The sequence below is a fragment of the Pseudocercospora fijiensis genome, assembly GCF_000340215.1.
Source record: "Pseudocercospora fijiensis CIRAD86 unplaced genomic scaffold MYCFIscaffold_7, whole genome shotgun sequence".
NCBI classification, from domain to species: Eukaryota; Fungi; Ascomycota; class Dothideomycetes; order Mycosphaerellales; family Mycosphaerellaceae; genus Pseudocercospora; species Pseudocercospora fijiensis.
This window is the reverse complement of record NW_006921538.1, coordinates 2,771,593-2,785,142: the sequence shown is the minus strand read 5'-3', so window position 1 is coordinate 2,785,142 and position 13,550 is coordinate 2,771,593. Positions and strand designations below refer to the sequence as shown.

The following is a 13,550-nucleotide window of genomic DNA, read 5'->3' as shown; positions in this document are numbered from 1 at the left end:
CAGCGGGCTGCCCCGACGACGCCTGTGTTTGCCCTGGATGCAGCAGAAGGCAAAAGTAGTTACAGGTACGAGCACAGCAATCGCAAGGAAATTAGCCGCGCTGTCGCTTCCGCCCCGCCCCCCTTCGCACCACCACCATCACTCCTCTTCCATTCCCGTTGTTCGACTAGCGTTGTGTCCAAGAAATGCTCGGCGGCCGACATCATCACATGCTGCTGGCTTTCGACGACGTGGAACTTATGCCAACCTAATTCATCGACAGTCCGCTCCTCAATGGACGAGAAGGCTGCCAAAGCCAAAGAGCGACTTCCATTGCTAAAAGGCAACGTTCGGGCGACCGCTTGCAACTGGTGTCTGCAACACAGATTGATTACGATGGGAATTGGACTGGGCATCGTGTTGTTGCCGCTCCTCGGCCTGCTCGCCTTGCACACTCATGGCGGTTATGCAAAATGGACGTCTCCAGGCGTCTTTCCTTCGCGTATGTTCCAATGCCAGAGGAGTGACCGTCGTCGTGGAGAGACACTGATATCGTACAGCGCAAGGCTATGGCGCCGGTAACTGGACCGAGTCTTATAAGAAAGCGAAAGCCATGGTTGCGAAGATGAGCCCCGAGGAAATGAACAATATCACAGTGGGCTATCCGACCACGCATACAGGCTGTGTTGGTATCACGGGCACAGCCCTCAAAGCTGGATTTCCCGGTCTGTGTCTACATGATGCCGGCAATGGCGTGCGAGAAACCGATGGCGTCAACGCTTATGCATCCGGCATCTCCGTTGGCGCATCGTGGAATGCATCGATGGCATATGAACGAGGGGTGTTCATGGGAGCCGAATTCAAGAAAAAGGGCATCAACGTCGCACTCGGGCCTGTCGTGGGTCCTCTTGGCAGAGTCGCTTCTGGTGGCCGAAACTGGGAAGGCTTTGCCGCTGATCCCTTCATGGACGGAGTCCTCGGTGCGGCAACAATCATGGGTCTACAGCAAAATGTGATCGCATCTGTCAAACACTTTATTGCCTATGAGTGAGACGAACTGTAAGATGGGAGTGGATACATGCTCACAAGTCATGCAGGCAGGAAACGAATCGCAATCCCTTCTCGAACGATGATGGAACAGTGCTCGCTACGAGCGCGAATGTTGACGACCGAACGATGCATGAATGTTACTTGTGGCCTTTCCAAGAGGCAGTACTCGCAGGAGTGGGCAGTGTCATGTGCAGCTACCAGAGTAAGCCAGTCATTCGTCAAGCTTTTGTCTGCAAGTGTTGACAGCAAATCAGGAATAAACAACACCTATGGATGCGAGAACAGCAAAACCATCAATGGCCTGCTGAAAGGCGAGCTCAACTTCCAAGGCTTTGTTGTTTCTGACTGGGCCGCACAGCACAGCGACCTGGCCACTGCAAACGCTGGTCTGGACATGGCCATGCCCTCTAGCGACTACTGGGGCAATGGAAAATTGGCTGCGGCAACACAAGGATTCAACCAAAGTCGTCTGGTCGACATGGCGACGAGAATTGTGGCAACATGGTATCAACTCGGCCAGGATAACCCAAATTTCCCACCGATGGGCGTTGGAATGCCAGCCGACATATTGGCACCACATGATTATATCGACGCGCGAGACGTCGCTGCTAAGCCGTCTATCTTGCAACAAGCCATTGAAGGGCACGTTCTTGTCAAGAATATCAAGGGTGCCTTGCCACTCAAGAAACCTCGACTGCTGTCGGTCTTCGGCTGGTCAGCCGTTGCACAGAGTTCTTTCATGCCTGGTACCGAAGATTGGACCAAGAACCGGGAGACTGTAAAACTCCAGCAGTCACAGGAACGGCAGATTGCGATGAATGAGATCGTCGACAATGCACCTTCCAAAGCTATGGGCACACTTTTTGTCGGCGGAGGTAGTAGTTCTAACACTCCGGCCTACATCAGTACACCATACGACGCACTACAGAATAAGGCTTACTACGACGATACCGCCATCTTCTTCGATAGCGAATCGACAGCACCTGGTGTAGTCACAGACTCCGACGCATGTCTGGTGTTCATTAACGACTACGCTTCTGAGAACTGGGATCGACCAAACCTGGCCGACCCCGATGGAGATGACCTAGTGAAGAGCGTCGCAAGATCCTGCAACAACACCATCGTCGTGATCCACAACGCCGGTCCACGAGTAGTAGACGCCTGGATCGACAACACCAACGTCACAGCCGTCATCTTCGCGCACCTCCCAGGCCAAGACGCCGGCCGCTCAATCGTTAGCCTCCTCTACGGAGAAGTCAGCCCCTCAGGCCGACTCCCCTACACCGTCGCCAAAAAACCTGGCGACTACCGCTCGCTTCAAGGCCCCTGCATCGACACCTCCCGAGACCCACAATGCGATTTCGAAGAAGGCGTCAACATTGATTACCGATACTTCCTCGCTCGCAACGTCGCTCCCCGCTACGAATTCGGTTACGGCCTCACCTACAGCTCTTTCGATTACTCTTCCCTCGGCGTTCACATGGACGTCAACTCCACCATCAACACCGCCAGCACTTCACCCGTCTACGCCAACGGCACCACCGACAACACCGTCAACAAAAACATGACGTCTGGCGGCTACGAACCTCTCTTTGAATCCGTCGGAAACATCACCGCCACCATCGTTAACAATGGTTCCCACACCGCTTCGGAAGTCGCGCAACTATACTTGGAAATCCCCGTCCCTGACGGCGCTTTGTCGGGTATGCCGAATACCAGGACTCTGAGGGGTTTCAAGAAACAGCAACTCACGCCCGGTCAGCGATGGGATGTGGTGTTTGATTTGAGACGGAAGGATATTTCATATTGGGATATTAACAATCAGACTTGGGTTGTTCCCAATGGGCAGTTTAATGTTTTTGTTGGGAGGAGTGTGCTTGATACGCCGCTCGTGGGGAGTTTTAATTTGAAGTGAATGCATGATATGATATGATATATGTAGGAAGCGGGGAAGAGTCAGCCGAAGAGGAAGTTTGAGTGAATACCTCGCTTTATACTCCCTTTATCGAATGTATGTAGATTTCAGCCTTTTCAGGTGTTTTTTTAGGGCTATAGAAATACTTGTTTTCTTTTTGCTCCGTACTCCTTTTCCTTATTCATTTATCCCTTTTCCTTCTAACAAGACTCCTCAATGCTTATTAATCAAATCAAATCAACTTCCGATCTAAATCAACCCCCCCCCCCCCCCCCTACACTCCTCGTAAAAACCTAACCGTACCGGTTTCGCGAAAATCTCCGGTCCGGTCCTTCTTCCTTAAAAGTCTAGAAGAAACTAGTATAGTCTATAATTAATCCGGGATTGTAATCCGGATTAGCTTAGCAATTTAATCTAATCTAATCTAGCCAATCTCTACTAATTTAGTAATTTAATCTAATCTAATCTAACCCTCTCTAAAAGCAATCTAATCTAATTTAATCTAACCCTTCTAGTAATCTAGATTGTAAAATATAATCCTAGATTAATTGTAATTATATAAGTTACTAGCTACTACTAGTAGCTAGTAGCTATAAAAGCATATACTTATAATTTCTTTAAAAGTAGAATATATATAAAAGAGTTATTAATAAATAGCTATAGTAACTTGTAAGAAGGGTATATTAGCAGGTAGATAGGGTAGTAGTAGGTATAGGTAGTATTCGATAGAGATCTAAGAGGAGAGGGAGGAAGGCAGGCTAGTTAGCCTAACGCTAAGCGCCAAGCCCTGCCTAAGGCATCAAGACCCTAGCTTCACTCGAGCCTAGTTACATACTAATCGCGTGTAACCTCTTTAGTCCTAATATACGCTTCCCTTCTAAAGGCCGCGCCCTCGTAGCCGGTCTATATTACATTCTTAACCTCTATCGCTACTAACTTAGTAGGTCTAGTAAGCTTCTTAGTCCGCGTTAAATTAAACACGCAATTACCGATTATATAACTATATCAAACCTTACCTCTAATATAATACAATGTCTAACTCTAACTGCGCTATCCTTATATATAATAAAATAACGCCTACGATTAAACAATAAAAAGAAAGGAAAATAGCAGCGAACAATTAGAGACGAAGGGAAGATAGTTAAGAAGGAAGGGAGGACGAATAGAAAGCACTATATACTAGGGTAGAGGAGGTACTAAAGGCGGAAGATAGAAGAACCCCTAAGAGGGTATATAGGATAATAATCTTAGAACTCCTTAGAGGACTAAAAGCAATCTACAGCTAGGCAAGCTACGTAATTATAAAGGTAGCTAATATAGTCGCAGCAAAGATTACGAAGAAACAATAGGAGATAAGCTCAAACTACTATACCTAGGTAGCAGTAGCTAGTTAGGAGGCGCTAAAACCCCCGAGGACAGTAGTTAGAGTCTATATTACGGACCTATAGAAGTAAAAGGAAATCTAAGGACTTATAGGGAAAGAGATTATAGAAAGAATTGCAGTTAAAGAAGTAATTAGGGCTAGGAACGAAGGTAAAGGGGTAATTAAGCTGTTTATAGTATAAGAGTAGGACAAAAAGAAGCTAGAAACACAAAAAGGATAGACAACTAAGATAGGGAAAACAGTAAAGGTTTCCTAATAGCAATTTATAATTGTAGCCAATAGTATAACAAGAAGCTTTAGGGAAGAATAGGATATTAAGAGCCTATAGAGACAAAACTAAGCTATATACCTAGGCCTAAAGATTACAAAAGTAGTATAGATTAAAAGGAAAATTGAAGAGACTAAGAAGTAGTCTTCCCTAATTATCTAGGTAGGGAGTATAGAGCAAGCTAATATAGTGCTAGACTAGGGGTTATTCTAGGACTTTAAAAGATTAGAAACAGAGATATATAGAAGCAACTATAGGATAATACAGTGCTTCAAATGTTAATACTATAGACATTTAGCAGCTAAGTGCATAAAGACAACTAACACCTACTCCTATTATATAGGGGATTACTAGGTTAAAGAATATAAAGTATAAAAGGGAGAGGCAAGATATACATACTATACTAAAAGACACCCCTCTTAGGCGAAGGAATGCCTAGTAAGAATACAGGCAGCTAGGAAGGCAAAGGAAGCTAGAATTAATATACTAAAAAGATACACAATAAGCTAGGGCAGCTAGGTGCAGAAGCAACCTAGCTAAGTGCTATAAAAGAGGTCTAGACAAGATAATAGGTTTACATTTAGGGCCTTACTAGCATAAGAGAGTTACTAGCAACTAGGGAGACTAAGATACCTTAATATTGCAGGAAAGGAAGTAGGGCAGATAAAGCTTAGTTAAATGTTAGTTTAAAGTAAGGGAAGACTAAAGGAAAACTTATAGGGAAATAATATAGATAAAACCTAATAAACATTGTAACATTACTGAACATTATATAGTACAATATCAACAAGAGCAAAGACAAGGTATAGAGGAGCTTCCTTTAAGCACTAAACCTAAAAGAACATTATATTATTGCAATCTAAGAGCCCTAGCTTAACCTATACATAAAGAGACTAGTAATAGTTAAAGACCCAAGATACTATCTAATTATCTACAACTAGGGAGCCCTAAGGATATGCATCTATATTAGTAAGGAGATAGATACAGAAACCTAGTAGGCTATACTATAGGAGGATAGGGACCTAACATTAGTTTAAGTAGAGACATCCTAAGGTATACTCTAAGTCTACTGTATATATAACCTACTACTAGACTTAAGAAGTAGTACCTAACTAAAAACCCTAGAAAGACTACCTAGAGTTATCTAGGGGAACACCTACTAAATCCTACTTAGGGATTTCAACCTCTACTACCCCCTCTAGGGCTCAGACTTTACCCTAGCTTACCACTTCCTAGTAGGAAGACTAATTAATATATTAGAGAGGGAAGGAATAGAAATTGTTACCCTAAAGGGACTAATTACTTAGGAGGCAAGAGGAAGCAGTAGCATACTAGACCTATGCTTTGCATTACATTAGATTAGGAATAGGATTACAAGATACAGGGTTAACTAGGAGCTAGAAGAATTATTAGACCACTTCCCGGTATAGATTAAGCTAAATGTCTAAGCTAATTAGGAAAGGGAACTAGAGGAGAAGCTTAACTAAAAAGGTACCTAATAGGACAAGATTAGGGAGGAACTAGAAAGGGACCTAAAACTAGAGGAACTCTTAATAAAGCACCTCCTAAGGCCGGAGGATATTAATAAGGCAGTAGAAGAACTAATAGGAATCCTAAAACAGGTAGCTAGAAAGCATACCCTAGCAAAGAAACATTCACTATACTAGCAACTATACTAGACTAGTAAGTATATAAGGAAGGTTAAAGTAGCAAGGAAGGCTAGGAGGCAGTAGATACAAACCTATACCTAGGAAGTATAGGACAACTATAATAAGGCCTACTAGGAAAAGAAGATCTAGATTAAGAAGGATAAGATACAAGAATAGAGATCTATAATAGGAATAATTACAAAGAAACTAGAGGAGATATAGAGGATAGCTAAATAGGCAAGGAGACCTAAATAGGATAAAGACATGCTACTACAATTCCCGGACATTATAGACTAACAAGGACAAATGTAGACTATAATAGAAGGGAAAGTAAGAGCCTTAGGCTAACACTTCTTCTATAGAAAAGTACAAGCAGACCTATTAGATATAAAGGAGAAAGAATAAGAGACTCTACTACTAGGCATACTAAGAGACACCTAGGTCAAACCCGAAACTATTAAAAGGATCCTAAAGAAAATCCTAGGCAATAAGGCACTAGGAGAAGACAAGATCTACAACAAACTTCTAAAAGTATATAAGAAGGGGCTAGCCCTAGCACTAACCAATATCTTTTTATAAAGCCTAGCACTAGGACACTACCTAAGACTATTTAGGAAGTCCCTAATAGTAGTGCTAAGGAAGCCCTAGAAGGAAGACTATACGCAGCTTAAGGCCTATAGACTAATAGCCCTACTTAATATAATAGGCAAGGTACTAGAAAAAATTGTCGCTAAAAGGCTAATAACCTTTACCGAGGAAAGGAATATCCTTCCTAAAGGCTAGATAGGAGGAAGAAAGAAGAGGTTAATACTAATAGCTATAGAACTAATTATAGAACAGATTAAGTATATCTAGCACTATAGTTAAAACTAGGTAGCAACCCTCCTCTCCCTTAATATCTTAGGAGCCTTTAACAATATCTCCTATAAAAGGCTCCTATATATACTTAAACAGAAGGCTATACTAAACTAGATAGTCTAATTCATCTAGTCCTTCCTATAGGAAAGGTTAATATAGCTCATCTTAGGCAAATTCAAATTAGACCTAATACTAACTAAAAAGGGAATCCCCTAAGGATCAATACTCTCCCTAATCCTCTTCCTTATCTTTATAGTAGACCTACTCCTACTCCTAGAATTAAGAAACATATTAGCATTAGGGTTTATAGATAACACAAACATCCTAGCCTAGTCTAGGATAATAGAAACCAACTACAAGATCCTAGAAGAGAAGCACTAGGAGTGCGAAAAATAGGTAAAGAGATATAGAGCAAAATTCGCCCTAGAAAAATACTAGCTTATCTACTTTAGTAAGGCTAAATCAACCTATAATATAAAGCAATCAATTACTATCTAAGGCTTTAAAACCTAACTATTAGTAGAGCTTAGGGTACTAGGGATCTAGCTAGACTTAAAACTAAATTAGGGACTATAAGTAAAGAAGGCAAAGCAGAGGGCAGATACTAATATGCAATCTATTAATAGGCTTATAGCCTCTATATAGGGGGCTACATTCGAGAAAGCTAAAGTTATATACAAAGCAATTGTTAAGCTAGCAATGCTATATAGAGTATAGATATAGATAGCCTAGGAGAAAACACTAAAGAGGATCGAGCAACTAGTTAGCAGGTCCTAAACCTAAGGCCTAAAGAAAATCCTAGGAGCATATAAAACTACACCTATAAGGGTAGTAGAAATAGAATTAGGGATCCTACTAGTCAAACAATACTTCAAGGGACTAAGATACTAATATGTAGCAAAGACAATAGAATACCTAGCCTAACAGACTATCTAAAAGGCACTAGACAAGATAAAAGCCTAGTATATTAGGACTAGGAGGCGAGACAGACTATAAATAACTCCCTAGAAAGTTAAAGACCTAGAGCACTATAGAGTCTTAATAAGAGAAATGCTAGAGAAAGAGCTTTAGGGACTAAATATAAGGCTAAAGGAAGACAAACTAAAGAGAGAGAAACAAAGCCTAGCAGAATCAATAACTAGATACCTATAGGAGCAGGAATAGAACAAAACACAAGTTAGACTAGGAACCCTAAAGGCACTAATCAAATTTAGTTAATATAACTACTAGCTCTATAAGGACCTAAATAGGGCCGAGGCAAGCCTAGCTATCTAAATCAGATCTAAACATATTGGATTTAGATATTACCTGTTTAGAAGAAACGTCCTAGGAATTGAAAGCAGGGCTTACTAATATAGCTACCAATCTTAGAACCCTAAGTATATACTGCTAGTCTGCCCTCGATAGTTAGAAGGCAGAAGTAATTAGAGACTAAAAGCAATAGAAAGGGAATACGACAAGCTAATCTAGAGCAAAGAAGACCTAAAGAGGGTAGTAAAGTGGATTATTAAATAGGGATTTGTATAACAATTCGTACTAGCAAGGGAAACTAAAGAGTAGATAAGAAGGAGGGAAGAGGAGGGGGAAAGAAGGGCAGGGTAGCAGGCAAGGTAGTTAGAGGGTAACAACTATAACACTAGTGTATCCTAGAGGAAGGAAAACAAGGAAACGAGGAAGATTAATACTTATAAATAGGACAGGAGGGAGGTTTTTACCAACTAAGTTGGTTTCCTACCTAAAACAATATATAGAAACAGACCTACATAGGCCGAAAGGCACTACAACAGGCAAATGAAATATCTATCTATCTATATATAATAAAGTAATATATAACTACGAGAATTAAGGACCTTCGACTAATTATAATACGAGCGCGTCTTCCCTACTATAATAGGTAGACGTACGAGGTATTATAGCCCTGCCCCTATTCTAAGTAATGTTATACCGAGTTCTTTGCGTCTACTCTTAAAAGACCTAGCAATGTCTGCTTCCGAGGGTTGTCCGTTCCGAGGGATTGTTCTTATTGTTACGAGGGCTATTATTTACTATCGTAGTTTTACTAGCCCTAATTAGTTAGGTTTAGCAGCCTTTAATTGTTAACTAATTATATCTTTTTAAAAAACTTAGTTCTTCTAGTTTCTATAGGTAAAGGCTATTATAAGTATAGTAGTAGAGGTTCGCCTCGCCTAAAGGGCTAGATAGATCGAGGAGTAACCTATTGTCCGCAAGATCGACCCCGGCTAGCCTAGCTCTACAGTTTTTGCTTTTAGTTAGTCTATTAGTCGCTTAATCTTTTAGGCGGCTTAAAGCTTTGATCAAAGTTTTAATTAAAGGTGCCTTAGGCTCGTAGTATAGGTAAGGTTGTGTCCGTAGGCGTAGTAACTATAGTAAGTAATATTAATAGTAGCGGCGCTAGTCGTCTTAGCGCTAACTTTACCTTGCTTTCGATTTCCTTCTTCGACTAATAATACACTCTACAACACTATTACTAATATAGCTACGCCGGCCGCCGGCGCACTACTAGCTCGTAGCGCGACACTATTACCTTTATTACCGTTATTCGTACGCGCGCGTATATCGCCCTTATCGAACGCTTAGGTCTCGAGGCCTCGATAGAATAAAGAATAAGAGAGGGACCTATAGGGCGTATTAGTAAAGAGGTAGAGTCCTCGAAAGAGTAGTCGATTAGTTAACAGTTATAGTACGCTCGTTAGTACTCGTTGCGCGTTCGTTATCGTAGTATAGTCTTGTTGTCCTTTGCCGACAATTGCTTGCCTCTAATTAGTTAGCTTAATAGCACCCCGGGGGTAGCATTATTCCTAGGCGACATTATAGGCCCTTAGCCTTCTTCTTGTTCTTTACACTAGTCTAATACTTATCTAACAACTCGGTTATATCCTCGAAGGAACCTTTAGCTTCCTATAAGTCCTATTCTAGCGAATAGCCTTGCTATCTTAATAGGTACTCCTTCTTACCTTTCCTAGTCCGGTACTATAGGATACGTTCTATAGACTACAGCTCTTTACTATCCGCTAGTATGTCTTCGTGTTTAGTAGGGGCTTCATCCCCTTCGCGTAGGTAATACGGCTTAAGGAGGGATATATAGAAGGTATTATAGATAGTATAATAAGGGGGAAGCTATAACTAATAGGCCTATATGCCCTTAGCCTCTCGGATACAGAATAGACTAATGTATCTTAGTGCGAGCTTAGGCCTTGTTTTACTATTAGGTAATAGGTGTTTGCGGATACGGAGGTTCTTAGTGCTTAGTATAACTATATCGCCTTGTTTAAAGGTTATTAGTATATAGCGCTTATCGTAATAGGTCTTTTAGTACTCTTAAGCCCTTGTTAGCTTCTTAGCTATCTTAGTATAGATCTCTCGTATCTTCTAGATACGTTCTATTGCCGCTAGTGTTTCTACTATCTAGTACTTAACGCGCTTCCCTTTCCTTACGCTCGGCCTCGAGCGGCAGGGGGTCTTATAGCATAGCAGCGTTCTAGCCTATTATAGCTATGTAGGGTAAGATCTTAGTTAATAAATGTACACTGTTATTGTATACGAATTCTATAGGCTATAGGAGGTTGACCTAATCCTCGGGGTTCTTATTAATATAGCTGCGTAGGTACTACTATAGGGTAGCATTCTGCCTCTCTATTTGACCGTTAGTCTGTAGATAGAAGGCTATTAATAGCCGATACTTCAGTCTTAGCTATAAGCAAATCTCGCTCTAATAGTAAGATGTTAGTATCGATCTACGATTAGACACTATCCCCTTAGGGGTTCCCTAATAGGTATAGAAGATATTAGTCTATAGCGCTTCTGCTATATTAATAGCAGTCTAATCTTTCCGCGCCGGGATATATCGAGCGCCTTTAGTAAATCGATCTACTATAACAAGGATAGTATTATACATATCCTTACTGCCCCTACGCTTAGTAGGAGGAAGGCCTATAATAAAGTCTAGACCCCGCAGTGGTTCGGGTTGGTTTGGTTTAGTTTGCTAAGCCGAAACTCTAGTTTGGTTTGGGTTGGTTTGCCAAGCAACTATATAAGTAGCTGGTTCGAACTATATAATTTATCGGTTTTTAAGAAGTGTACGAATGTATACGTAGCTTCAAGCAAGCCCTTTGTAAGACTCAGCAGTGTAGCCGGCAGCGTAGCCGGCATTTTTAGTCCTTAGTACTTATAGAATTTTCGAATCCTACTCAGGCTACGTGGTTGTATAAAGGTACTTATATAACCTCAAATCTATAGACAATTAGCCAAGGGCACTAACTAATCAAAAGCACACACACACATATATAAGGCATTATAGTTTAGTTCGGAAACTGCACTCCTTAGGTATGAATTTTATCCTTTCGTTTACGGTTTAATTCCCTAACTACTTAGCAGAATGTCTTTATCTAGATCTAGGCAGAACTCATCGATTTCCCTAGAAGTCCTCCTCCTTAAGAAGTTTATACACTTTCCTACCGAACCATTCGACAACATTAAGTACTAGGATAGCTCCTCCCTCGGTATCGGCATAGTATATAAAAGAGCTATAAGGCAGCTCTGTAGAACGTTCCACTAGTTACTCGCTATACTAAGGCCGAATGCTAGTTCGTTCCTTAGAACTCTTAGTCATTTAGGAGATATAAAGGGTAGGGCAGGTAGTGACTTCGTATTGTATAAGGAGGTAGAGGCTGCTATAGAAGAGGCCTTCAACCTGTAGAAGATAGTAAAAGATATAGAGGCAGCTATAGGTCTAGGTACCTAGTTGAATTTTCAGTAGGTAGAGTATAAGGATATTCAGAGGGAGTATTAGGTAGAGTTGCGAAGGCAGGTATATAATATGCTCTAGAAAACAGGGATAGTGCCTATAACTATAACTATTAGGCTCTTCAACCTTCCTTATTTTTCCCTGTTTTCTTTTTATAAAAATCTAAACTAATACAAATCAACCGGAATATCTATCTTCTTTTAGTTCTTTAAAAAACCTAGCAGCGTAGCTAGTAGCGTAGCCGGTAGCGTGGCCGGCAGCGTAGCCGGCCTTTTTACTCCTTAGTACTAACGGGATTTTGGGAGACTTCTATTCCGTACGGCTAATAAAGTATACTATACTATATACATATGCTTAGAGAGTATTTAGAGCGCGGTATACAGCGCCGTATAATAGCGGCTCATTTCGTATACAGAAAAGCTTGTAGATAACACTACGAACATCCTTTCTACTAGAATATCTATCCTACCTAGTACCGTCTCGAATGTAGACATTCTAGCCTTTTAGAATCTGATCGAGTGCTTTGAAATCCTTGTCTATAATCGTTATACGCTTCGCGTAGATAGCTATAAGGTTGACCGCTAAAATAGTATTAGCATAGTCCGAAAAGAGGTAGAAGAGAAACATACATTCGAAGATACGAACTAGGTAGGCTTCTATAGCCTCTTGAAGGGCGCCTATCGCGGAGGCTTAGAAGCGAAGGTCCGTTCTATAATCCTAGGCAATTTCGCGAACAAGTCGTTAGAAAGGAGTTTTACGGATTAGGAGCTAAGAACTCTTCTAATACTACCGAATCTTACGGAGGGCTACGGCTAAAGAAGGATTAGTAAAAAGACAGTAAGAATGCCGGCTACGCTGCCGGCTACGCTACCGGCTACGCTGCCGGCTATAAATAGGACTTACTTCCTAGGCGCTATCGACGCTTCGCACGATTGCTACTAGTAGCAGAAGCGCTAGTTGTCGTCTTACGTAGAGCCTTGCCCGCCGTTGTCTTGCGCGGAGCCTTGCCCGCCGTTATTTTACGCGGAGCCTTACTCGCGACGCCCTTTCTAGCACCGGAGCTAGCGGTAGCAGCAGCAGCTATCTTGCGTTAATGTACTATACTCGTTCTACTATTTCCGATCTTATTGCGACCCGCAGAAGTAGTAGGTCCCTTCTTGCGAGGCGTCGTAACTTAGTTAAGTAGACTCGCTATTGTAAAAGTCGTCGAATTGAGGAAAAAAGTGCGTTACGAAGGTGTACGAAGGCGCGCGCGGAGCGAGGGTATTACGGAGGTAGTAGATATAGAGCGTAGAGGTATAAATATCGATACGAAGGTTGAATATAGCGGTAGTATCGCGGTATCGCTAGGTAACAGAGTAAGCTTCGCGTAAGCCTATATTATAGTAACGTTAGAGTAAGGAAAGAAGGCAGGCACGGCTAAAAAAGGCAGGCACGGCTAAAAAAGGCAGGTACGGCAGACTTTGAAATATAGCCGGCATATATAGCCGGTATAGTAATAGGCGAAAGCCTCCTTTTAATGAATAGCCGGCGTGATAATAGTATCCTACTATAGTATAGATATTCTTTAGTAATGCCTTTACTAGCTATAGTAATCTTATAAGTAACCTAGGCCTATTGCTAGTAAATATAAGAAATATCAGGTAGGCTATACTAAACAAGCTAGTCATTTAGCAGGAAAA

General features: G+C 41.6%; 1 protein-coding gene across 1 annotated transcript; it reads left to right on the top strand.

Annotated features, from left to right (window-relative positions):
• Window positions 1-180: 180 nt before the first annotated feature.
• On the top strand, window positions 181-3,105 carry MYCFIDRAFT_49936 (glycoside hydrolase family 3 protein). Its single transcript, XM_007930648.1, has 5 exons — window positions 181-481; window positions 540-1,026; window positions 1,077-1,231; window positions 1,284-1,750; window positions 1,820-3,105. The coding sequence occupies exons 1-5, from the start codon at window positions 274-276 to the stop codon at window positions 2,942-2,944; spliced, it is 2,442 nt and encodes an 813-aa protein (XP_007928839.1). The 5' UTR covers window positions 181-273; the 3' UTR covers window positions 2,945-3,105.
• Window positions 3,106-13,550: the final 10,445 nt, after the last annotated feature.